Source organism: Narcine bancroftii, chromosome 3 (genome assembly GCF_036971445.1).
Source record: "Narcine bancroftii isolate sNarBan1 chromosome 3, sNarBan1.hap1, whole genome shotgun sequence".
NCBI classification, from domain to species: domain Eukaryota; kingdom Metazoa; phylum Chordata; class Chondrichthyes; order Torpediniformes; family Narcinidae; genus Narcine; species Narcine bancroftii.
The window spans coordinates 147,808,601-147,835,894 of NC_091471.1; the positions used below are offsets into that span (position 1 = coordinate 147,808,601).

A 27,294-nucleotide genomic window follows, 5' to 3' on the forward strand; every position below is an offset into this window, starting at 1 on the left:
ATTTGGCGGGATAATCAAACTATGGCATAATCCTCCACAGGGCTTCTCGGCTGACAGTGTCGAAGGGTTTCGTGCGGCCCACAAACATTGTGTAAAGTTTGTGATTCTGCTCCTGACACATATGCTGAAGCTGGCACATGGCACAAATCGTCCTACGACCTTTGCAAAAACCACACTGTGACTTGGGCAGCAGGGCCACCTCCAGATGAGAGACCAGATGATTTAGCAGGACTCTTGCTTGGGTTTCTCCTGTGATGGAAAGCAGCAAAATGCCTCGGTGAATGTTGCATACTTGTCGATTGCCCTTCCTCTTGTAAGGTGTTCGATAGATGCATCTTTAAGTTCCTGAGGAATGGATCCTTGCATCCAAAAGGACTGGAACAACTCGGTGAGCTTCTCTATATATACAGGACCACCAGATTGTAGATGTCTGCAGGTGTGATGCCTGCCCCTGGGGCTTTGTTACTAAATAGTAGACTGACAGCTTTCGTGACTTCGGCTACTACCAGTGGGTTATCCATGGCACTGTTGATGTCCCCTGGAGAATCCTGTCTATCACCTCATCGTTAATAGATGACAGTTAGTTGAGGATGGCTTCAAAGTGTTCAGTGCATCTCTGCAGAATCTGAGCCTTATCTGTAATGAGAGTTATACCACCTGTACTCAGGAGGGGGGAACTCCCAAGAGGTTTGTAGAGTGTGTTGAGGGCTTTATAGAACTGTTTCAAATAATTTCTGTTAGCGTATCCCTGTATTTCATCTGCTTTGGTGCTCAGCAAGGCATCTTGCATTTTACGTTGTTTATTCTGGACTGGTGAAGGTGTTTTTCTTGGCAGCTGATGGGGTCGTTCTGATGGGCACGATGAAGGTGGTGCTTTTCTGCAAGGAGAGCCTGTATCTCCTCGCTGTTCTCATTGAACCAGTCATGCTGCTTGCAGGTAGAGGGCCCTTGCATCTTCAGTGCAAATGAATGAACAGCATCCCAAAAGCATTTCCAGTCATCCTCAGTGCTGCCTGAAAGGTGTACGTCCGCAAGTTTGGTTTCTAAGTCTTCAGCCAGTGTGAAGCTATGCTGGGGTTCTTCAGCCTGGCCACATTCATTCTTTTCATAGCCTTGCTTCCATGTGGTCGCCTCTTGAGACTGATGCAGAGTTTCATTTTGGAAGACAATGAGCCTGTGATCTGTCCAACAGTCAGCACCACACTCTTGACATCCAGTTTATCTTTTCTCCTGACAATAACATGGTCAATAAGATGCCAATGCTTAGAGTGGGGATGCATCCAGGAGGTTTTGTTGCTGTTAGGCAGGTGGAAAGTTCTGTTGGTGATGAAGAGGTCATGTGCTGCACAGGTCCTTATTAAGAGAAGGCAATTACTGTTACACTCACCCACTCCATGTCTCCAAACAACTCCCTGCCAGGCTGTAGAGTCATACCCTACTCTTGCATTGAAGTTGCTGAGCAAGAGCAGCTTGTCGATGCTGCTCACTGATGATAGCAGGGGTTCTAATGCTTCATAAAACCTGTCTTTCATCTCATTTGAGTTGATGATTGTGGGGGTATAGGCGCTGATCAGGGTGACTTGACTTCTGTTCTGTGGCAGAAGCTGTAGTGTCATGAATCGGTTGTTCACACCCTTGGTGAGACTGCCAAGCTTCCGAACAAGGTGACTCCTGATGACAAATCCTACTCCAGCATCACAACATTCATCGCTGCCATGACTGCTTCCGAAAAAAAAAGTGTATCCACCTCCAGTTTCAGTCAGCTGACCTTTGTTGGCAAGACAAGTCTCACTCAGGGCTGCAATGTCAAAGTTGGATCTTGATGCTCTCTGGCAATTAAGGCTGTTCTCTCTGGTCTGTCTGCTGTAGGTTTGTCCAAAAGCATGTGCACATTCTAAGTGCCAATGGTGAACGGTGTCACCTTTTGTTTTGTTGTGTTTGTTTGGCCACCAAAATGGGATCCCCTCCAACTGCGGTAAACTGGCCAGGGTGTCATGAAGCACCTTTGTTAGCCTCTTCCTCATGCTATGGAGGTAAGTGGGACATTCCTGAAGAGGGCTGCTCAGTCGCCCAGGTAGACATCGAGTTTTATTGCTGCTTTGGTCAGTGAGAAGTCACTATTAGACCTGAGTTACCTGTGTGCAGGTCTGTGACTCAGCTCCCAGTGGATCCTGCTGCTTCGTTGCTTGCCCATCACCACAGGAGTTCAAAGGTTGAACAAGAGGTGATGATGATAATGACGATGGTATCGAGACTAGTGCTTGATTTGGATTAAAGTGAGGGAGAGTTGTGCAGTGTCAGCCTCATTCTCTCTTCCCAATTCCCAAATATATCCAGTGGCAGGACAAACGTCGAGAGGCTGGAGATTGTTTAAGATGCTGAGGATGACCAGGACGACTTCTGTGTCTTGTTGTGATTTTCACATTCCACATCTCTTGCAGAGACTGCCTTTTTGTCTGTTGGACTTTCAATTTGTCTCGTCCACAGGTTCCCCGGGCTGCCCTCATGGGGAGAGCACACCTCACAAGAAGGAAAGGCTGAGGAACCGGTTGCAAGACCAGGGGTGCTGGCAGAGGTCGTCCCAGCTCTGGCTGCCCCCTGGACCAGGCTCGCTGTGGGGTGCAGGTGCAAGGGTCTGGGTGGTACAGCAGGCTGAGCCAATGCATCTTGTGGCTCCGGGCCTGAGGCAGGCTGCGAGTGCTTGGGCCTACCGCGTGGCCGCAGCACACGCACTGGTTGAGCCCTCGATGAGATAGGGAGTTGTCTATCCCAACTTGTGAAGATAGACTCTGGTGAACTGAATAACAAATACAACCGGTATTAAGTATAACCTGTTCATCGATTTTATAAAGGTGCTTTTATGTTCAATTGGAGAAGAAATTTGCAAGTGTCAATCATAGAATGAAACAAAAAGCAACCAGTTGTTTTATTCAAAATAAGAGCAACCTAACCAGCCCCAATTTCATGTTTTCCCTCCATAGCCTTGTACATTTTTGGTTAAATTTTGAGGGGAAAATTTCAGTGTTTTTGAAGTGTGAAGAGTTGTCGCTGCACAATTCTTGAAAATTGCCATGGATTACTTTGATATTTGATTCATTTATCTGTTGGTAAAGCCACCTTAAATTGTGACATTTTCTTTGAGCATATTATCACCATGTTCCTTAAGAAAATAAAAATTTCGCAAAAGGTGGCTGGAATGTTTTGATCTTCTTTGCAAAAGTAACATAAAATTAATTCAACACTATCATTTCAAGTTGCACTTATACTCATAATTATCTTGCAGCTGCTTCAGTGTTGTAGTTAAACCTTTCAAGCTCAAAGCAATGCAAAGTTCCTAAGCCAATTTCTATAATTGGTCAATGAATAAAAAGAAGTATGGGTATAAATTTGGTAACAAATTAGTAATTTCCTGCATTATAAACCGAAGTATGTGCACTGCTGCCATGTAGAAAATTACATCTTAAGCACAGATCTATTAATCATTGGTGCACAGACTTCTTTCTTTCTTCTTTGGCTTGGCTTCGCGGACGAAGATTTATGGAGGGGTTAAATGTCCATGTCAGCTGCAGGCTCTAAGTAGCATCTTGAACAATACTGGAGATTGAAGTCAGAAGGGCTTGTATTCATCTTTGACCAAACACAACACTAATGGAAAGGAATCATCTGGTCATTACATACCCCAATAGAAAGGGAAAGTCAGCAGGATGCTTAATATACAGATACTCCCCGACTTGCGACCTATGCAACTTATGTCCATCCTCACATACGATTGGATTTTAAAAAGATATAAGAAAAAAATATAAAATTTATGCAGTTTTTTGTTTTTGACAAACTATAACAGGGATACAGGGTATGTAAGAGCTATCATGTGGGTACTTACCTTGTTAGTCAGTGTCCCTGGGGTCCATAGGCTGGGTGCGGCCATCTTGACTTCTGTGCATAAATTCAATATTATTAGGGAAGTGCACATGCACCAATCGAACTCCAATACGTAAACCCACCACATATGCACCAACCGAAGACTTGTGCATGTGCACAGGAATCAAGATGGCCATGATAAGCCTATGAACACTGGCACACCAACTAACAAATTAAATATGTAAATTTTGGCTCTTCCATGCCCTATATCCTGTAATAGTTTGTCAAATACAAGATTTGATTACAATGTTTGCTTTATGTCTTCGGTTCTCCATGCACGTGGGCAAAATTCCGACTTGCGTCCATTTCAAGATACAACCGATCCTTCGGTCCCCATTACGGTTGTAAGTCAGGGAGTACCTCTGCTGCAATGCAACCACACTAAAATTGAATTTCAGCTCCATAAAATCGGAACATGATAGGTAAATAGTGTAGGCCTAAGAGAACAGTGATTTAGAGAGTTCATAAATATGCTGACATAACTTGGTTAAGTTCAAAGATCAGATTGGCTTTCTTCAGTAAAGGTAGCTTTGGAACATTTTATAAAATTGATGCCAGTCTAGACACTGAAGGTGGAAATATTTCTGTAATGGACTGTGGTCATCAAGGTGAGAATAGATTTAATTTAAAAATTTCAAAAAATAAATTAAAAGCTATGTGTTATATACAAGGGTAACTGCAATTAGAAAAGGAAAATTTCATTTCGAAAGTGACTTTGGAATTTGTAAAGTTTGGTTTCTTACGGCTTGTCTTCAAACAGATAAGCTAGCGAGGCTATTTTACTGGTGCTTGACGTCATCTCATTAGTATTATATAACAAAGCTGTAGGCAGCCATTCTTGTAATTAGAAATGATCCTGTGTCTGTGCGTAACAAGAGGTGCCTGCAATATCTGCAATACAATCACTAAATTCCATCCTGGTACACACATGAGAAATGTGGTAAAACATTTCCTCCAATACTATAGACAGTGAGCAGGACACAGGCATGAACTTTCTTCAACCACAAGCTGAATAGACATACCCTTTAAAAATGTATGTATGTCTAAGGGTTGCAAACATTCGCAATAGGAAAATTAGAGTGCTACTATTGAGGGTAAGAATTCATTAGAATTTTAAAATGCCCTTGGCCCTTCACTTCTGAGTGGAGTGTTGCATTTGGGAGACTTCTGCTCATTGAACCATAGAAGAAAGATTAGCTGGAGGGAAAATTACTTTATGGACCCTTCTCATTCAGTATTTTTGTTAGCGTTCTGAATTAAGGACAAATTATGGCGATTTTTTTCCCCACCCCCTCCCAGCTCCACAGGACTGAATTGAGATGGATATAGAGATTTCCATAAAATATTAACAGGCATCATACGACCCAGCATTAACTTCAAACAATGCATATGTGTCTTCTTGCATTCCAAGGGAGAAGGTAATATTCCTCATAGCATAATATAATACATTTTATTCTGATCTATTTTTGTAGGTGCTGACCTCTTTTCCAATTGCACAGAAGAGTGCAAAGCACTGGGACACTCAGACCGCTGCTGGATGCCCAGTTTTGTACCCACAGATAGCCGCCAAGGTCCGGATTATCGCAGTAATTTGCATGTCCCAGGCATGGACTCTGTGCCTGACACTGAGGTCTATGAAGCTCCAGAGCAGCCTGGAGAGAAATCCTTCTCTACTTTTGGAAAAGAAAAATCACATCCATCAAATTCAGAAAAGAAAGAATATGATGCCCTTCTGCCCAACACACGTGCGCCTTATAAGCCGCCATATTTAAGTGAGTATTCAATTAAAGCTTTTACCTTGTGAGGAGAAAATTCTGCTGGGGAAATGAATTTGGCTTAATTTATCTACAATAAATCTGAGAAATAATATCTTGGAATTTATTTTTTTTCCCACAAATACTTTATTTTTTAAAACAGGAAATCGATTAATCATTTTACTGCAGTGGTAATAATATGGTTGATCATCAAGACTAAAACATGGAAAACTTAAAGTCACTGACATTTATAATGTTAAGTTTTAGAGTGCACTCAGGAGTGTCTAAACATTTAAGTTAATTCTAACTATATTTAACATCACTCAGTTGATGCAAAGGATATTGGACACTGCAAATTAGTTGTGATTTACCATTGGAACTGTATTATCAGAATTCAAGCAGATTGAGATTTCATCCTTGTAGTGTTCTCCAAATTTTGTGCTGTAGAGTCATAGATAAGCTCTTTTTGGAGTTGTAGCTTTAGTGGTTTACTTTACAACTTGCTTTTGTTTGTGCTGGTTGGAATGAACTCATTGCCTTTGGAGATAAAACAGGAATGAAAAGTTCAATTGTCAACTCAAAATTCCATGACGTTCATCCTTAATTTTAGAACCATACAGACAAACAACAATATTATTTGCTGTCATTATATTGTGATTCTATGGAGAACTTTTGTAGCTGAAAGCAGACCAGTGTTTTACTGCTCTGAAGTCAGGAATCAGAAGTGCAATTTTTAACAACCTGCTGATTGGTGTCCAAGTCATACTGCTGATGTTTACTATGAACCAATCGACCTTGTGACTCTTTACCTGCATTGAAGACTGGGCTTTTGGGATGAGTCTGCTTGTAAAAGGAAGAGGGCTGAATTTTATGTTTGAGGAGCCAGTTTCTGGTCTGTACAGATTGTACTAATTGTAATATTGCTGTAATCACCATTACTTCCCTCGAAAAAAAATGGTATGGATTTTCACTGTTATTCATTTTGCAGTGTTTCCTGGTACAATCATGTTTAAAGATATATGAGGAAAGAATTGTGTATGGTTTCAGTGCTTCACGGCCTAAAGCCAGATGACATTACATATCAGGGCTCAGACAGGAAGAAAGCCAACCTAGGAAAGATTTCACAGGGAGCCAAAATGCCTGTGAAACTGTGCAGAGAAGATAATTAATGCCACCAAGAGGGAGAATGAAGTATGAATTTAAAGAAGGTCTAAAATATTGTTCAGTGGATCTGTAGTGAATTGTTTTAATGCAAATGTACATCTAGAGAATTTACTTGATAATTTGCAATGATAGTGCAATTTTCATGAAGCTGAAATGGTGTAAAATTGGTTTGTGCAGGTGATCAAATGATTAAGTCCACTGTAAATGATACAGAAAAATTGGTCTAAACTAGTCTATCAAACATGTAATAATTACATACCTCTTTCATCTACATTTTTCTTGGCTTTGTATGCCATGACCACACAAGAAGAATTAGAAAAGGAAAAGCTGTTATGGTAGGTATCAACCATCAGAACTGCAATTTTCATTGGGAAGCATCATATGCAAACAATGCATTTGGATGTTTGGGTAAATGAGTCATGTTACAGTGTATGTTCAATAAAACATACAATTTCATGAACTTTTTGTCATTTATGCAGCAACTAAAGGGTCTTTGTATGTTTGTTATTTGGTTTTAAAGTCCGTATATTAGTATCTTCTTGAAATATTTACATGCTGAAAGTTGTTGGGTTGTTCAATTTTTGACATGATCATTGAGGATGCTGTATACATGGTGACTTCCTCAAGGAATCAGTGCCTTCTTCACTAGTGATTTTTCTATTCCTCTTGAATTGTTAACAATGAATTTCTTTCTGTTTGCAGATATTATAAAATCATTTTGCAATTTGTGTTAATATAATTTAAAATTCCATACTTAAATGAATGTGCTGCCTTTCAATCAAATAGTTTACTTTTTTTTGTTCTGTAGAGTTTGGATGCCATTCATTTAATCTGTTAACCTACATTTTGCATAAGACATAATATTACAGGTAATATTTTGGCACAGGTATGGGAGTAGCCAATTAACTGAAAATCTTCAGCAGAAATAATTATTTTGGGTTTGTAATTATTAATTAGTTGGGTGCTCAGGTTAATTTCTGGCACCTCAATCAGCTGAAATCAACGATGACAGTTAAGGGGATCAAGTGTACTGCTCTTAACTTTGTTGCTAATACATAAAATAGATAGGTCAGTGAAATGTAAGGAGAACATGGAGGGTGCAAAGGGTAAAAATAATGACCCTATTTTATGGCATATAAAAGCCACAGGCATATAAGATCCCCCATTTTAGCAGGGAATATTAAGAATTTTTTTTAGTGTATTTAAAGGGAAGCATTTAATATTATTGAAATATGTAGCTGCAGTATAGCAGAGAAAAAAAAACTTGGATAAAACATGCAACTAAGATATCAGGAATTAAAAAAAAATATATACTGCTATAATTTACAAGAGAAAACCAATGTAGCTTAGCTATAGCTGAAAACATTTTATAAAAACATGCTCCCACTTTCTGTCTTAGCACTGATCCCTCTGCCCTGCTCTCTCCCAATGGCCTGTTGTCCCACTCTCTTCTGGCGGCCTACTGTTTGTCCCTGTGCTGGTTCCTCTGCTCTGCTCTCTCCAGGGGGAAGGGGGAGCAGAGCGGTGGGATCAGTTTGAGGACTGGTGGTGAGATGCCAGGGTGAGCGGGGGTGTGGGATCAGTGTAGGGACTGGTGGCGGACTGTCGGAGGGGATCAGGGCAGTGAGGTCAGTGTGGAAAATGGAAACGGAATGTTGGGGGGAGCGGGGCAGGGGCACCAGTGTGGGGACCAACAGCGAGCCACCAGGAGAGTCTTCTGACAGTCCACCACTAGCCCCCATATTGATCCCACTGCCCCGCTCCATCGCAACAGCCAGCCATCAGCCCCTCATGATAGATGACAGTGATGGTAGTGAGCCATGCAGTGGCAGTGATCACTGAAGGCATTACTCACCATTATCACCCTAATTTCAAGTTCGCACATAAGACCTGGGGGTTATTTTTGGGAGAAACAAGTGAATCTTATATGCCATCAAATATGGTAAGTGGGTGGGCAAAAACTTGCAGATGAAAAATAAATTAATCAAAGTAAAACTACAAAGGAATCCTGGGACCTGGCACACAAGGAACACAAAACATGTAGGCAGCAAGTAATTAAAAATGTTAATTGAATATTAGTCTTTATTGTAAGAAGTAAAGGTTAGAGAAGTAGCAAAGATTTGATGTGACTTATTTATTGGCGCTTTTGAGCCAGAAACAAGAGTTAAGCATACTGTTTAGGTCTCCATATATATGGAATAATGCATGTATATTGGAGGAACATGGAGAAGATTCACTCAGCTGATTCCTGGGTTGAAGAAGCTGTTGTAAAAAGAAAAGTTGTACAAGTCCTTTATAGATTAAGAGTAAAATGGGAGGTGACATTAATGAAAGATACATTTTGAGGGGAACCTTGAGGGTAGATTCTGATAGAATGCTTTCCAAGAGGGGCTATCAAGAACCAGGGATTTCATTTCAGTTGGAGATGAAGAGAAAGTTTTTCTGAGTTCCAGAAATTTATGGAAGCAGAGTCATTGAATATAATTATTGAAGAAATTGAAGAAAATGCTCATCTGGGAAAAAATTCCTTTAAAACAAACTTTAAAGTATCAGAGAAAGTTAGCAACATGTTACATGAATATTGCTTACTTTTGATAGTAGAATGTGGGAATGATTTCATAGTGAGATATATGTGCCTTTTACTTTTGTATTTGAGTTAAAATCGAAAAAAAAATATTGCATGAGGAACCCCAAGTCCCTTTACACTTCCAAATTTTGAATTTTCTCCCATCCAAATAATAATCTGCCTGTTTATTTCCTCTTTCAAAATGTACAACCGTACATTTCTTAACATTGTATTTCATTTGCCATTTCTTTACCTACTCTGACAAACTGTCCAAGTCTCACTGCAACCTCCCAGTTTCTTCAGCACTTCCTACTGTACTACCTATCTTTGTGTCATCTGCAAACTTAGCCACAAAACTATTCAGTCCATAATCTAAATCATCAATATACATTGTAAGAAGAAACTTCTCCAACACCGACCTCTGCAGAACACCACTAGTAACCGGCAACCAGCCAGAACATGATCCTTTTATTCCCACCCTTTGCTTCCTGCCTATCAGCCAATGTTCCACCCAATCTAAAATCTTTCTTGTAATTCCATGGGTTCTCATCTTATTAAGCAGCTTCTTATGTGATACCTTATCGAGGGCCTTTTGAAAATCCAAATGCACAACATCCACAGCCTCTCCTTCTCCATCCTACCTGAGATTTCCTAAAATAATTCTAGTAGTTTCTTCAGGCATGAACTTCCCTTCATGAACCCGTGCTGGCTTGGACCTATCTTGCATGTAATTCTAGGTATTTCATAACCTCATCTTTGAAGATCAACTTCAATAACTTCCAAACAACCGATGTCAGACTAATAGGCCTATAATTTCCTTTTTTCTGCCTCCCTCCTTTATTAAACAGTGGAACTACATTTGTGACCTTCCACTTCTCTGGAACCATTCCAGAGACTATTGATATCTGGAAAATCAATTCCAAAGCCACCTTCTTCAGAACCCATGGGTGCACCCCATCCGGTCCGGGGAGACTTATCTATTTTTAGTCCATTCAGCTTACTAAACACTCTCTCTAGTAATCCTGACTGTATTTACTATTCCCTGAAATCTCTGACTATTGCTGGCTCTACACTCAGCTCTGGAACACCTCAAAACCAGTAATTCATATATAGGGCATCTCTTCATTGACTACAGCTCATCCTTCAATACCAGTTTTCAGTGCTGGTCAAGAAGCTACAAACATTGGGCCTCAATACCAAACTCTGCAACTGTATTCTTGACTTTCTCATTGGAAGACCACGGTGAGTACGAATTGGAAACAGTGTCTCCTCCTCACTAATTATCAACAGAAGCGCACCTCAAGGTGCTCTACTCATTATCTACTCATTATACACCCATGACTGTGTGGCCAGGTACAATTCTAATGCTATCTACAAGTTTGCCAATGACACCACAGTTGTTGACAGAATCACAAATGGCAATGAGGAAGTATACAGAAGTGTACAAAATCAGCTCTTTGAATGGTGTCACATCAACAACCTTACACTCAATGTTAACAAAAACCAAGAAGATGATTGTGAACTTTGGGAGGGAGACAGGGGAATATGGCCCTGACATCATAGATGACTCAGTAGTGGAAAGGGTCAAGAACCTCAAATTCCTGGCTGTCAACATCTCTGAGGATCTGTACTGCAGCCTTCATGTTGATACAATCATGAAGAAGGCCAACCATTGGCTATAACTTGTGAAGACCTTGAGAAAATTTGATATGTCACTGAAGACTCTTGTAAACTTCTATAGGTGTACCGTGGATAGCATTCTGGCTGGTTGCATCACTGCCTGGTATGGAGGCACCAAATCTCGGGATAAGAAAAAAAAACTCAAGGGTGTTGTTAACTCGGCCTGAGACATCATAGGCACCAGACCTCACTCCATTGAGGACATCTACATGAAGTGGTGTCTTAAAAAAGGAGCCTCTAACCTCAAAGACCCCACCACCTATGCCATGCCCTCTTCACTCTGCTACCATCGGGGAAAAGGTTCAGGAGCCTAAAGGCAAGTACTCAGTGGCACAAGGACAGCTTCTTTCCTGCTGCCATCAGATTCCTGAATAACCAACGAACCAAAGACACTGCCTTACTTTTTGTGTCCTATTATTTTAATTTTTTAAAAATATATTATTGTTGTAAGATGGATCATAATATAAATGATAGCACTGTGATGCTGCCACAAAACATTTAATTTTGTGACTTGTTCATGACAATAAATCCTGATTCTGATTCCAAAGAACATCAGACAAAACCAGATAAAACATGCAAATGAGTGTAATGAATTGCTGTGGGAAAGTGCAGGTTAGAAAAACAAAACAAAACAAAACAAAAATGAGGAAATGTGTCAAAATATATATTCGAGAAGTGTACATGAGCAAATTCTAAGGCACGGTGAAAGGAAAACTTGTAATGAACAGAAGACATAGAGTTTGGTAGTGTACACATGCACTGAAATGAGGATTACAGTTTTCTATGTTTCTATGCAACATAGAAAAGTAGAATCTGACATATTTGTTGAATGTTGAACTACAAATGCACATTTTGTACTTATGATAAACAGTACTTCTTTCTGCATGACGCTCAGGAAAGAAGCTTTGGTTCACAAGATCACAAGATGCAGGGGCAGAAGTAAGCCCATTGGCACTTGGAGGCTGCTGCCATTCTAATTATGAACTGATCCATCCACTCAGTTAAACTCACTTTCCGGTTTTCTCCACTGACCCTTGATGGTCTGACAAATCAAATACCTGTCAATCTCTGCCTTAAATAAACACAACAACCTCAGTTCCACAGATGCCTGTGGCAACAAGTTCCACAGACTCATGACCCTTTGACTAAAGACATTTTTTCTGCATCTGTTTTAAATTGATGCACTGTTATCTTGGAATTATCCCCTCTTGTCCTAGAAACCCCCACCATGGGAAACATTCTTGTCACATTTACTCAGTCCAGGTCTTTCAGCATTCAAAATGCCTCTATGAAGTCACGCCTCATCCTACTGTACTCCAACTAGTACAGTCCAAGAGCCAACAATCATTCCATGTATACTAATTCTTCCATTCCTGTTATAAATTCTAGTAAATCTTCTCTGAACCCTCTCCAATGCCATCATGTCTTTTCTCAAATATGGCACCCTTACTGTATAAAGCATTCCAAGTGAGATCCCCTAGTGCTTTATAGAGTCTCAACATTGCATTCCTGCTCTTGTATGCACATTCGTCCGGAAATAGATGCCCACATTGCCTTCACCTTTTTCACCACCGATTCAACCTGGAGGTTAACCTTTAGGGTATCCCACATGAGGACTCCCAAGTCCCTTTGCATCTCAGAATTTTGAATTTACTCCCCATCTAAATAATAGTTTGCCCATCTATTTCTTCTACCAAAATGCATGACCATATTGTATTTTATTGTTGTATCGTATTCCTTGTATTGATTGATAAGACACTGAGTTGCATCAAAAGTAACTTTGTTGATGGCACTGCCATTCCCAGAGTTATTAATTTGTTGTCTGTAACTAATAGCAGATTGAACTGACTATAGAAAACAATAACAGAATTTTGAATCAAAGGGACTGTTAAAATGATAACCTCTGTAAGATACCAATTATTTCATTCTAAACATTCAACTCTGTATTGAGGGTAATTAAACTTGAGAAGTAATAGGCTGGGAAAGAATTCTGGCTGGCTGCAGAATAAAAATGATCAAATAATTGTAATACAGTTAATTTTTCCAGTAGCTTAGAACCAGTGGTGCCGGCTCTAATTGTTGTAGTGAGGGAGTGATAGAATATATAAAGTCTGGTTTGTCAGTATGTAAAGCATTTGTTCTTGTTCTTATTCTTGTTTCATTATTAAAGCATTAAATCCTAGTGGCTGGGAGTCCTACTACTGTACCAAAGAACCCATTACTGATGAGAGAATGAATTATTTAATATGTCAAAAGATAGGCTGTCAATCACATTTTTGATCACAAAAGTCACTTGTGCTTAAGTCTTATGTGGTAAACCATTGTCTGTATATTTATCTGACGGAGCATACCCATTGGTTGACTGTTCATTTGGCTCCATCCTCAGACTCCTGTATAAAGATGGCTGTTTCACAGTCCCCTGCTCAGCATGGATGTGCCCCCATTCTATTGTGAATAAAAGCCTATCAGTTTTGCATAACTTCCAGTCTTTTGGAGTTATTGATGGAGCATCAACTTTATTCACAAGAAATTTTGACAGTAGAACAGATCCTGAAGCCAGAGAAGCTGGAAATTGACCCTCAATCACCTGAGGCCTCCACCATCTTCGAACTCTGGCTGTGCTGCTTCGAGGCCTTCCCACAGGCATCATTGGCCATCGTTCAGTCAGAGAATGACAAATTAGAGGTACTGGACTCCTGGGTCAAGCTCCTGGTGTACTCAATGACCAGGGACGTCGCATCGTATCCGGAGGGGATGGAAATTCTGTAACATAACTGAGGTCTATGATATTCTGGTGACCTGAAAAAAGCAACCCGGGGAATCAAGTGCCAATTACCTCTGGGCCCTGCGAACCCTCATATGGACCTGCGAATTCAAGGCCATGACACCCGCAGAGAACACGGAGGACCTGATTAGAGACTGTTAGAGCAAGGTGAGCTCAGTCTGTGGAAGGTGGCCCAATTGGCAGGCACACTGGAGGTGGCCTTTCAGAATATGGAGGCCTACTCGGATGACAACATGGCTGACTAATTTTTACCCTGCATGCCGCCAACTTGGGACATGCCATCGGCATCACATCTCACCAGCGATCCGACCACAGCAGCTGTACTCCGTGAACACTAAACAACACCATCGCTATGTCCCGTGGGGCTGCCAGCTTGGATGTCACCATGATCTGACCGAACACACAAATGCTCTGTTGCATCGACAAGCAGTGACGTGACACTGGCCTCCATCATGCTGGACCAAGGTGGTCCTAATCAACTCGCCAGATCAGTGATGGACATTCAGGTAAATGGCCACATGATGAGTGGCCTCTTCAGTAGTGAGAGCACGGAAAGCTTCATCCACCCTGACACGGTGCAGCGCTACTCCCTCTTCGTAAGGCCAGTAAGCCCTAAGGTCTCCTTGGCCTCAAAGTCCTATACGGCTGATGTGTAGTGACCTTGACTTCAAACATCTAGTGATGTCGCAGCTATGCGCTGCCATGTGACTGGAACTGGTCTTTTAATGTCACCTTAAAAGCATGATAATGGAGTACAATGGGACCCATTTCCCCCTCACTGTCTGTAACCAAGAGCTCTTAAACCATCTACTGGCAACTACCCCTCAGCTTCCCACCCACCCCAACCCCACCATCTCCAGGCAACAACCTAACCAGCCAGTATGCACAAACTGTGGACTCTCCAAAATCACCCCTCCATCACTGTTTGCCAACCTTATCCCCAAATGTAAACCCATCGCCACCAAAAATAGATGGTACAGTGCCAGGGACAGAGCCTTTATTTGGACAGAGGTGCAGTGGCTACTCAATGAGGGGATCATTGAAGCCAGCACCAGCCCCTGGAGAGCACAAGTGGTGGTAGTGAGGAATGGGGAGAAAAGCAGAGTGGCTATCAACAACAATCACACCATTAATAGACACACACAACTGGTTGTGTGTACCCCTCCCCCCCTTGTATATCCAACAAGGTGAAACAAATTGCATAATATTGAGTACTCTTCACCATCAATCTAAAGTTGGCAAACCATCAGCTACCTATCCGCCCAGAGGACCACCAATATACTGGGTTTGAGGTACATGGCTGCCTCTATTATTTTCTGAGAGTCCCCTTTGGCATCAACATCAGGGTCGGTCTTTCAGCAGGAGATGAATTGAATAGTAGACCAATGTGAGCAGCTGGTCACATTCACGTATCTGGACAATGTCACCATCTGCGGTCATGACCTGCAGGTGCATGACACCAACCTCCAAAAATTTCTCCAGACTGCCAGACATCTTTCCCTCACATGAAATAAGGATAAATGTGTATTTCACACAAGCTGCCTTGCATCCTTGGCTGTGTCATTAAAAATGGAGACATTGGCCCCAACCCTGACCACATGTGCCCTCTCCTGGAACTCTCCCTCCCCCACAGTCTCAAGGCTCTGAAAAGGTGTCTGGGCTTTTTCTCTTTCTATGCACAGTGTCCCCAATTATGCGAACAAGGCCTGCTCCCTTGTTAAATCCACCTCTTTTCCCCTAACTGTAGAGGCCCTTGCAGCTTTCAGCCACATCTAGATAGTAATTGCCAAGGCTCTGATGCATGCTATGGATGAATCCACCCCATTCCAGGTGGAAAGCGATGTATCTGTCTTCACCCTGATTGTCAAACTTAGCCAGCTGGGTAGACCTGTCGCCTTTTTGTCCTGCACCCTCCAGGGCCCTGAAATTCAACACTCCTTTGTCGAGAAGGAGGTCCAAGCCATTGTCAAGGCGGTGGAGACACTACCTGGACAGCTAACAATTTACCTTGCTGACTGACCAACGTGCAATTGCTTTCATGTTTAACAATCAGCAGTGAGGTAAAATCAAACATGACAAGATATTGAGGTGGAGAATTGAAAATTATACCTACAATTATGGTATCTTGTACCGGCCCGTAAAACTCAATTACCCCCCAGATGCTCTCTCCCACGGAACCTGTGCCAGCACACAAATTAACCAATTACAAGCCCTTCACAATGATCTCTGCCACCCTGGAGTCACCATGTTCTTTCACTTTATCAAAGTGATAATCTGCTTTACTCCATTGAGGAGATCAACTCAATGACTAGAAGCTGCCAGGTCTGTGTTGACTGCAAACCACACTTCTATCAGCCAGACAGATAAGGCCACCCACCCCTTTGAATGACTGAGTATAGATTTGAAAGGATCCCTCCCCTACTCGGACTGCAATGTGTATTTCCTTAGCGTCATTGATGAGAACTCATATTTTCGTTTGCCATCCCCTGCCCAGTCATGACAGCTGCCACAGTCTCCTCAGCCTACTTGGCTTCCTCTGCTATATTCATAGCAACTGGGAGCCCTCCTTTATGAGTGATGAGCTGTGCCAGAGTAATCGCCATGAGCAGACCCACCAGCCTCAACCCCTGAGGAAATGGGTAGGTGGAAAGGGAGAAAACCACAGTCTGGAAGGCCGTCCCTCTCACCCTGTGGTCTAGAGGCTTTCCTGTCTCCTGCTGGCAAGAAGGCCTCCCTGAGGTGCTCCACTCAATAAGGTCACTCCTATGCACTACCACCAATGCCACACTACATGAGTGAATGTTTTCCTTTCCTAGGAAGTCTGCTACAGGGACCACGCTGCTGGCATGGCTGACATCCCCAGTGCCCGTCCTACTCTGGAAACATGTGAGGAGTTGTAGGTCTGACCAATTGGCTGAAAGGGTCCATCTCCTCCACGCCAAACCCAAATATGCCTATGGTGTACCCTGATGCGCATGAAGACATGGTCTCTGTTAGGGATCTGGTGCCCTCAGGGTCTCCAGAAACCATCACTGATCACTCCACACCCCTTATACTTCTTGCTTATACAATGCACCAGGCCCATGGTACATTAACCCAGCCCCAATGGATGACATGCCAGACTCGATGCTGTGTACCCACCAATCGAACACTGACAACTGTGTGCAGGCACCCCAGTCTATCCAGGACCCCATTACAGCACCTCAGTCACATCTGGTACTGTGACGGTTGCAGCGGCAAATCAGATCACCCAAGAGACTTAACATGTGATTGTATCTAATGCACTTCACTCCACCGGACTCTTTTTAAAAAGAAAGGGTGAATGTGGTAAACCACTGTCTGTATATTCATCTGTCAGGCATCACCCATTGGCTGACTGTACTGGTGCCTCCACCCACTCCTGAAGAAAGGTGACTATTCCACAGGCCCATCCCCAGTTCAGGACAGTTGACCAGCATGGACGGACATCCATTCTGTTGTGAATAAAAGCCGATTAGTTTCGGATATCTTCCAGTTTTTTTGAGTTATTGATGGTGCATCATCTTGGATACAAATCGATGTTAGAAAGACAGCTATTATATCATAACATTTGCAACAAAACCAAGCAATCATCCCTCACAGCAAGGAGGAATGTTTCACATGCTATATTCTTTTATTTACTCTTGGATAACTAGTCCAGTGTATTTGCCTGGATTTTTTTTTTTAATGAAGCTAAGTCTAAGCATTGTCAGCTGCATTCAGGGAATTGGATTGCAAGATCAATTACAGCAATTTTTGGGTTCCCCTTCAATTGTCCTTCAATTGTCCAGGGCCTTTATGTTTCAGGGCAATGCAGTTCAGTTTTATGGGAAAAACTGCCTATTTGTTTTTGGACTGAACAACATTTAAAAGCAAATATCAGATAAATCAGAATATTTTCCAGCTGATGAGATCAAAGCTTGAGCGTCTCTATGATCTGACCAGTGTACATGCCATTTTGATCATGAAGTTAGTTGCTATGGGGCCGATATTTGGAGAGCAGGACCCTTCGATCTAACTTGTCCATTCAGGGCTTGTCCTATTTACCTATGTTTGGTCCATATTCTTCTCAGCCCTTCCTGTCCATAAATCTCTCCAAATGTTTTCTGAATCTCTGAACTGTGGTCGTTTCTATGATTTCTTCTTTCAACTTGTTCCAGATGAGGAGCATGTGCTGAGTGGAAAAAGTTGCCCCTCAGGTTCGTCTTCAGTCTCTTCACTCTCACCTTGAACCTGTGCCCTCTAGAATTATCCATGTTGGGGGAAAATAACTGAGCATCAATTTTGCCAGGACTGTGCAGAGTAGACATCAATCAATGATCAAAGGAAAGCACATGATGAATGTACACTATTGGCTAAAGCACAGCTTCATGTTGGTATTCGGGTGCTACAAAATTGGTCCCTGTCCTTAATTGTCACGAACCCTGATATGTTCATCAGCACAAAGACCTCTTGCTTATTTCCCCTTACCCTGTCACCACCTGCACTGTATAAAGGGATTCATCAATGACCAAATAGGTAACTGTAGACCAATTTATACAACCTGTTGTATAACTCTACAAAGGTCTCTACAGAGATTAATTCTCTAGTAAACAACTGTTAAAGAGCTTGGTCTTGACATGAAGACTTTGCAAATTATTGCTTCAAGACACAAAGACATTACTTGCTATTTCCTTAGAATGTGGTGTAATTTAGGAGAAAGGGCACATAAAAAAAGAAACACTGGTAAAGTTAAAAAAGATGAGTAAACATGTCCTATCAGCAGGTGGCCAAGTTTTTCCAGGGTCATCAGTGAGAAATTATCCATCTGACATATGCTACATTGGGTTAAACACAACTACTATGTTCTATGTTAGTGAATCACTATCACCTTCAGGATTTTGTATTCTAGTTAATCACCGCAGTATTGTTATAGTACACTCGTAGTTTAAATTAAGATCTGACTATCACAATAATTGAATCCCTGTGCTCCTGGTCAGACTGAGTTTGTGATCCAACAACAGTACAAAAGAAACTGAATGCACCAATCTGATAATAATGTAAGAAGCAGAAACACTATTTGGGTTTGTAGAGAATCCGAGCAATTATGACAGAATGCGAGAGGTGTGTGATGCATCTTGAGCACTCTACATAATCATAAAGACAAACATTGTTATGCAAGATAAGATTGAAAGGGAATTGGTCTTGGGCACAACAATCAATGAAGAGTGGGGAAAAGACCTGTATCTGGACAGTGTGACTGGTGTCATCAACACCAGATACAGGATGGTGCACCAGTTGTACCTCACACACAAAAATTACACAAATCAAAGCCAGAAATATCAGAAATGTGCTTTAGGTGTGGTGTGGAGGTTGGAACTTTTATCTAATTCACCTAGCTATGTACAAAGGTAAGATCTTTCTGGGAAGACTGGAGGACATTCTAATAAAAAAAATTACAAAAGTGGATTTTCCATAGGATCCAGAAGTGTACCTTTTGGGAGACATTGGGGACATTGTAAAATGTCCAAATACCAAATTTCATAGCCAGGAAGTGTATAATGGTCTTGTAGAAGTCCGACTCCCAACAAAATACCACACGATGGAATGTGGAAATGCAGAGTTGCATTCCCCTGCAGAAAATCATGTACAATTTAAGGAAGAAACATAACAAAATCATTAAGGTTTGGCAACCTTACTTGAAATATATTGGTTAGTTCTCCCCCCCCAACTCTTTGAAACGGGGTACTGTAGTAATCTGTTCCAGCAGGGAAATTAATGTGATCAACGAAGTGGAACATGGTGCAGGCAATGTGTTTTATTCAGTTTCGTTTTAATTTCTTTTAAACTTTCTTTTTAATTTAATTTATATCAATTAAATTCAATCATATTAATGTAATTTAATTGATTGTATTTTCAGTTGTACGAGGGTGGGGTAATGAGGAGGCAGGGGTGAGACTAAATACAGACTCTGTATGTTACATGAATGTTAAAACATTATGGACTGTTTGAATTTACAAGTCTATGAAAATTAAAATAAAATATTCCAAAAAAATGATTGATAACGCTGAAAATCTCTCTGGAATCTGTGAGCAAATAAAAAGTCTATGGCTATGATTTATATACACTTTGGTCAAACCACAGATGAATGAAACAGAGGAGAGTGCAGTCCAGCACCTGTAGAAATCTTTCAAACTTCCACCTTTGCTGTGCATACCTACACCAAGGCCAGAGACAGGAAAAACAATAACATGAATCATAAATTTAATTGTTTTTTTGAGGAATTTCTCAAATGGATTGACCAGGAGATGCCAGTAGATGTTGTCGACCTTACTCACACTTTTTACAAGGTCCTGCTTGATCAAGATGGTGAGATCACATGGAATCTAGCATGAGCTTGCTGTTGGATACAAAACTGACTTGCAGAAAAGAGTCATAGTGGTACTGAAAGGCTGTTTTTCAGATTAGAAACTTGTTGCCAGTGATGGGCCAGAGGGATTGGCGCAAGATCTTCTGTTACTTTTCATTGATATTATCAAATTGTATGAGAATGTAGATGGCATGTTTGGTAAGTTTGTGGATGAGAGTAAAAGGAATGATGTGGTGGATGGTAATGATTTTCTAAAAATAGAACTGGATCTTGATAATATGGAAAAATAGAAAAAGGAATGTCAGATGGAACTTAACAATCAGCTCCTTAGTTTTGGTGACATTGGTGCACCACTCAGCCAAGTTTTCCATCTCCTCCTGAATGTTGACTCATCACCCTTTTAATTTAACTCAGACAAATGCAAAGTGAGAAATTTTTGAAAATTAAATCAGGGCTGGACCTCCACGGTTGATGACAGGTCTCCGGCTTGCATTGTAGAGCAGTGAAATCTAACAATACAGTACACAGTTTCCTGAAAGTGGTAACACAGTTAGGCAAGGTGGTGAAAGTTGTGACCCTGTGTAATGCGAATGAAAGCTCTCACGACTGGATGGAGAACAAAAGCTTATTTTAGCTTATAACTATGGGTAGGTTGCATTGTGATCTTCAGAAGGTTTCTGGGTTTAGGAAACCAGGGTTATATGTGAGCAGACAGCGGGAAGAGACAGCTATCAGCACAGCACACTACCAATGAATCCCAGTTCACTGCACACTGGTAAGGTACCTTCATTAGACAGGGCATTAATTAGCTTTAGTGTAACTGCTCCAACCAGTCAATAAAATGGAATAGATTGTATTGTTTAAGAAGTGCAGGCAGAAGTTTACCAACAGTCACTTATAGCAAAACTATTCCAAAGACAGGAAGGGAAACTGATGTAGTGTTTATATAGAGGTGCTCTAAATATGCAAACAAACCAAGGCTGTCAAGCATGTGTGCTCTTACCACAGTGATCTTAAGATGTCTGTTGCCCTAAACAGTCATGAACTGGTCAACTAGCAATGGAATTCTCAGTGGAAACTGAAGCAGTTAGTCAGCCAATATCGACTAGCAATTTCAGGCTCTGGGGAAGCAGTGGAGAGTTTTGGAGAAATAACATGCATGTTTTATTCTGTGTTGATGACAATCAGCTTCCATTAATTGTGGTATCTTGTGTGCATAGCTTGAGAAAAAAAAGGCATTAGCTATTAGTCCTGGAGTAATCCACTTTTACAAATTTATTTGATTATATTCTTTGCCTTCTTGACAGTTTAGAAGACTCTATTAATCAACTTAGGATGACAATTTTTCATTTTAATCTTGCCAGCAAATTGCCTATCCTATAGGCTGCATTTGACAGGCTTGTTCTAATTCTGCTATGAGAAGACAATGTCTTAAGTTGAACCCAAAATGTCACTGATATAGACCATTGACAAGGATTTTTCATTCATAGCTGATGAATCTTCCGGGACTTGAGACAAATGATATGTCAGTAAAAGTATATTGTTTCAAGATGGCATGGGCCAGCAATGATGTCAAATTTGGCCATCTTGGAGAAGAGGGTCTGAGCTCAATGTAAATAATGAGATGGTAAAGAGAAGGTAATTGTCTCAAGGTGTTGCAGACCTATTCCCTCTGTTAAAAAGTTCTTGACTTGTATGTTGCAAAAAAAAAAGAGCGGCTCGAGATGTGTTAACTGGACTGTTGAGAATATATTTATAAGAGATGGTTAGATTGAGGGCTTCAGTGTAGAAACAGTCAATTGATCTTTTGGTTTGGGGCTCTTTATCATGACTAAAATAAAAAAAAGTGCAAAGGTGAAAAACATTTAAAAAGGGTGAATGAAGATGACTGAGGGGTCCAGAATTGATACGGGACAGAAGGTGTGAGAGATAGAGAGACCATTCAGGAAATCAAAAGTTAGAGAAAGAAAAATATAAATTAGGTAGGGAAGAGAAGAAAATAATGGTTTGCCTAAATTTCAAAAAGAAAAATCAATGTTCATGCCATTAGGTTTAAGACTGTCCAAAAATATGACTGTTCTCAAGTTCATGTTTGGCCTTGTGGTGCAAGTAGGTGGGGTTGAGGACCAATGTACAGTATCTGTGTAAGAATGGTTGAGGCCGTTAAAAAGAATGGCTGGAGGAAGCTCAGTTTTTAACCCAAAAATTGAGTGTAGGTGTTTGGCAAAGTGGTCACCCAACCTGTGTTTGGTCTCACCAGTGTAGAGGAGGCCACACTGGGTACACTGAATGCAGTCAATTAGATTGAAGGGATGTGCAATCACCTGGAAGGGCTGGTTGTGATCCTGGATGGAGATGAGGGGGGAATTGTAGAGACAAGTTTTGCATTTTCTGTGATGGTGGGTGGGGAGGAACTAGTACACCCTCCCTGACACTGTATGTCCGAACTTCCAAAGAGCAGGTTGAATGCTGTCTTCAGATAATGAAAGATAAACAAAGAAAATACTTTTTTTTTGCAGCATCGATGCAGTATTCCTTTTTCTATATCGAATTATATCTCTGCAGTTCCGATGTTAATGGAATTTTTACTGTGAGCAATACATACTGGGCAAACCAATTTGGAAAGAAAGGAATAGAAGCACAAGGGGATGGTTCCCATCATACAAATGGGAAATGTTCAAGGTGAGCAATTATGTGAGAGTGCTTGGATCTTCTGGAGAGGTGCATCACCTGCAATGAGATAGTGGACCCATTACTGAAGTACTTGGAGCTAGGATTCAATATCAGATGCAGAAATGTTCATGGAGGTAATTTATTATGGCCAGGGAAGATTGAACTGTTAATGGGCAGAAATACAGCTGCAGCACAAATCTGCAGATGTGGTCATCATGGAACAGAAAGAAGTTTAAAAAAAAACACTTCCTGCGGATCGTATGATTGCTTTTCTTACACTAATGGCTAGAAGATCTATACTATTAAATTGGAAAGAGGTAAATCCTCCAACTGTTTTCCAATGGTTTACCCAAACCATACTATGTTTAAATTTAGAGAAAATTAGAAACTCTGTCTATGAATCCCCTTCTAAGTTTGAGTTAACCTCGCGACCATTTATTCAATATTTTCATTTGTGGTGAGTTGATCTGGCTCTGTTTTCTTTCTATGATTATGTATGATAATTGGGCTGTAAGATGAGATCGGAGTGATCGGCGTGGTTTAGCTATATCTGTAGGTTTTTTTTTAAAGTTTTTTTTTTAAAGTTTTTTTAAATTCAGATTTGTTTTTTCTTCTTTTTTGGGTTTTTTTTTTCTCTTTTTTCATATATTGTTATTAATTATATCTTTTTTTTTAGAGATAGTTCACACCCTAAACTGATCAAAATTTTTTTTTTATGATATATTTTTATTCTGTAATATTATTGTTTAATATCTCTGTATTAATTCATTACTTACTATGTATTTTTTTAATATCTCTTTGAACTGTATGTGTTTATAAATTATAATAATAATAAAAAGATTGAAAAAGGAGGCAAAAAAAAAACACGAGATGCAGGATTAATTGGATTTTATCTGGAGACTGGGGAAATGACTCCAGAATTCCAAAGTTTGAGTTTGATTTGCGTGTAATGTAAACATGCCCGAATCCTTGTTTGACCATTGCCATGATTAAGTTTGTTACTCTGCTTTTACCATTAAGTTCTATGAAAATTGCCACTTAAGCATATCAGCCCCAGTCACCAAGCAGCATGAGGGCTGGTTTGGCAGTATCTTCAAAATGACTTTTGCCTTGAATTTTAAGGAATGGCTTCTTTCCAATATACAAGGATATGTGTATAGTATGTTACAGTTTCCCATGCTCCATTAGTGATAGACGTATTACTTACGAAACAAGTTAATTAAATCCAAACAGCAGCAAATTAAGACAATATACGAGTTTTAGAAGACTACCTATTTCTTCATAATGCAGGACAGCTTTTCATTGCATTTTGTGACCGTCACATGTTAATTTAGAGCTGTCTATGATGCAAAATAATGACACTCCTGGAGTGTGGGCTTACACAGAACACAACCTACCTCCTTGGACTGGCCAAAATATTAGTGTCTTGCAGCAATCCACTGCGCCATTTACATCACAACTATCATAAAAAAGCAAAGATTGGAAAGTAAGCTAAAGGCTATCAGTGGATGAAACATCACCTGCTTCCATTATGCAACATAATTGCACATTTTCATTGGGCATAGAGTGAACATAGAACATAACAGCACAGTACACACCCTGTCACCCATGACGGTGTGCCGACCTATTAAATCGACTCAACAATAATATACTGCTTCTCTACCTCACACCTTCTCTATTTTCTCTTACATCCATGTACCTATCTAAGAGATTTTAAAATGTCCCTATTATATCAGCGTTAACCACCACCCCCTTGAATATATTCTAGGCACCCGCCATGACATTTCATCTGATCTTCTCTCCACTCACCTTAAACAGATGTCATCTTTTATTTGCTTTTGTCAGCCCAGGAAAAATCACTCCTGAAACAATTTGTGCTCTGCGGAGCCACTGCCATTCTCTGTGGAAATCCTCAGTATTTCTCTTGAGTGGATATATTGCTGAATTTCATGTGACACTATTTGAACATAGATGGCAGCAAGTTGGGCTTTGAAAGCTAGTGTTTTGCTTGACAGAAGTCTCTGCTTCTACTTCAGCACCTTGATATTGGACAACTTCTGCTGCAAGGAACAGTAGATTCAGATGCCGATGTTTGACCAGCCCTCAAGTACGGTTTAATATAGTTTCCAATCGTATCCCAGTTTAAAAGGCAGGAAATACACTAGGAAGATCCAGTGAAAGAATTGTGCTGGGCCTTTTTGTTCCTCCACATTGCTCACAAGATTTCTGGATGGCATGCCAATGCACCAGATATATATATCTGTGTCCTGCTATTTCCCTTCAAAACCCTTATCTGAGTCCTCTGCAGCAGAAACCACATCAGAGCTTGTCCCACAGGGAGCTGGGCCTTGCACTATTCTGTCTTCCTCTCTAAGTGGCAGTCCATCTCTCACCAATGTCATCATGGGTAAATCCCTATCTAAAAGCCATTAAGTGCTTGAATATTCAATATCTGAGCTGGTATCAACAACGTCAAATCAAAATTAAGAATTTTCCCAAGGAAATCAGTGAGGAAATTGAAGAGGCCCTGATTACAAATGTTCAATCCTTTCTGGCTCTTGGAGTGCTGTCAGAGATTTGAAATATGTGTTTTTTTAAGACAATAGTAACCAAGTAAATTGGAAGTAAATTTCAGTGGTGAGAAAATTATTGAAATCCATTCTAAAGTAGAAACCTTTGTTTGGAAAGCTACAAACTAATCAGGGACAGAATGGATCTGTTGAGCATAAAACATGTCTGACTTTTGTTGTTCTTAGTTTGAAGTGATAACAATGAGAGTTAATGGGAGAATTTATTGTATGGACGGAGTATTGCCATGGTAATATTGGTGAAAGGTGGACTGCAGCTTGGAGCGGTAGACAGAATAGTACAAGGGCCAGTTCCCTGTGGGATAATCTCTGATGTGGTTTCTGTGGCATAGGACTCAGATAAGGGTTTTGAAGAGAAACAGCAGAAGGAATATGGATTGTATGGATTAATTATTACTCTGCATGAATTTTAGCAAGGGTTTTGACAAAATATTACATGGGAGTTGTCATAAATATGAAGCTCTGAGGATCCAAGGGAGAGTGCCAAATCTGATCCAAATTAACTGACAGGAAGCAAGGTGTAATGAGTGATGGATGTTTTTAAGTGGAAGGCTGTTAGAAATTGGGTTCCACAGTCCTTGGTATTCAGATTTTAGCTTTTGGCAATATGTTAATGATTTAGAGCTATAAGTAGGGAACATGGTAGAAGTATGGATATGCCATAAAAATTGATCTTGTGGTAGGCATCAGCAAAACATTACAATGCAGGAAGACATAGACAATGTGGCTAGTTTGACAGAGAAAAGTGGAAATATGAAGGTAAGGCTCACAGTGGTCTAAAATCTGTGAGGCCGTAAGATAGTTTATGAAGCCAGCTGTGCATCCTGACTGGAAGAATGTGTTGGTGAATGTGACCTTCATTCCCTGACTACTCTTGTCAGATCACTGAGCTTCTTGTAATGTTTCAGCCAGATTTGGTTCTCGACTTCTGACATTGTTCTCCTTGGGCATTTTTTCTTGATATTTCATGAAATATGATTAGATATCTTTTAAATTTACACAGTTGTAATCATACAACAGAGGATCAGTTTCCTCAACCCACTCGATCCATGCTAACCATTTTCCCCATCTATACTAATCCTGTTTACTGTAATAGTTCCATATATTTCTTCGATGTGTCATTTCAAGTTCCTCTCAAAATCCACTTTAAACCTAGTAATTGTACCTGATTCCACTACTTTCTTCCATCAAACAACCAAACATTCACTGCGTAAAATTTAAGTTGCCTCACAGATTCCCTTTAAGATTCAAGATTTAATCTCCTTCCCCTCACCCTACGCCTTTTTGTTTTATTTATACCCCTCTGATGGGAGGAAAAAGAGATTCTGATTGTTTATCTTCTTTTAATTTTAAATGCCTTTATCGTGTCATCCCGTACTCCAGGTAAAACAATCCCAGTCTATTCAATCTTTTTGCATTATCTAAAGCCCTCACATCCAGGCAACATCGTCATGAATTTCCTCTGCATGCAGCACAGCCACATCCTTCTGACAAAATAGGACTTCTTTGTCTGTTAATAATACAGAAATATCTTCCCTCCCCTTCTACTTTCTCACAAAATAGCTGCAAAAGCAGCAGTGAATAAATCCATTGCTTTGTGCCATATCTATTAACATGTCACAATTGATTCCACAAGGAATTTCACTGCTGCAACTTCAATGCACTTTCCCTTTGAGAGATACAGGCTAGCTTTAGGTTGCATAGATAAGTGTGACCTGCTGCTAGACACTCACTAAATTGTTGCTTAGGCTTTCAACAGCAAGCTTAATGCTGGCAGGCCATTGAAATGAATTCAGGAG

The 27,294-nt window shown here is 40.6% G+C and overlaps 1 protein-coding gene across 3 annotated transcripts in view; it reads left to right on the plus strand.

Annotated features, from left to right (window-relative positions):
• Nucleotides 1-27,294, plus strand: part of LOC138757689 (protocadherin-10-like) — a 142,006-nt gene that overhangs the window by 24,371 nt on the left and 90,341 nt on the right. For 2 of the 3 annotated variants that reach the window (XM_069925393.1, XM_069925394.1), the window contains exon 4: nucleotides 5,391-5,690. In XM_069925393.1, the coding sequence (XP_069781494.1) occupies nucleotides 5,391-5,690 (300 nt within the window). Of the gene's footprint in view, nucleotides 1-5,390; nucleotides 5,691-27,294 lie in introns of those variants that run through there. The other variant, XM_069925395.1, reaches the window with a different exon arrangement.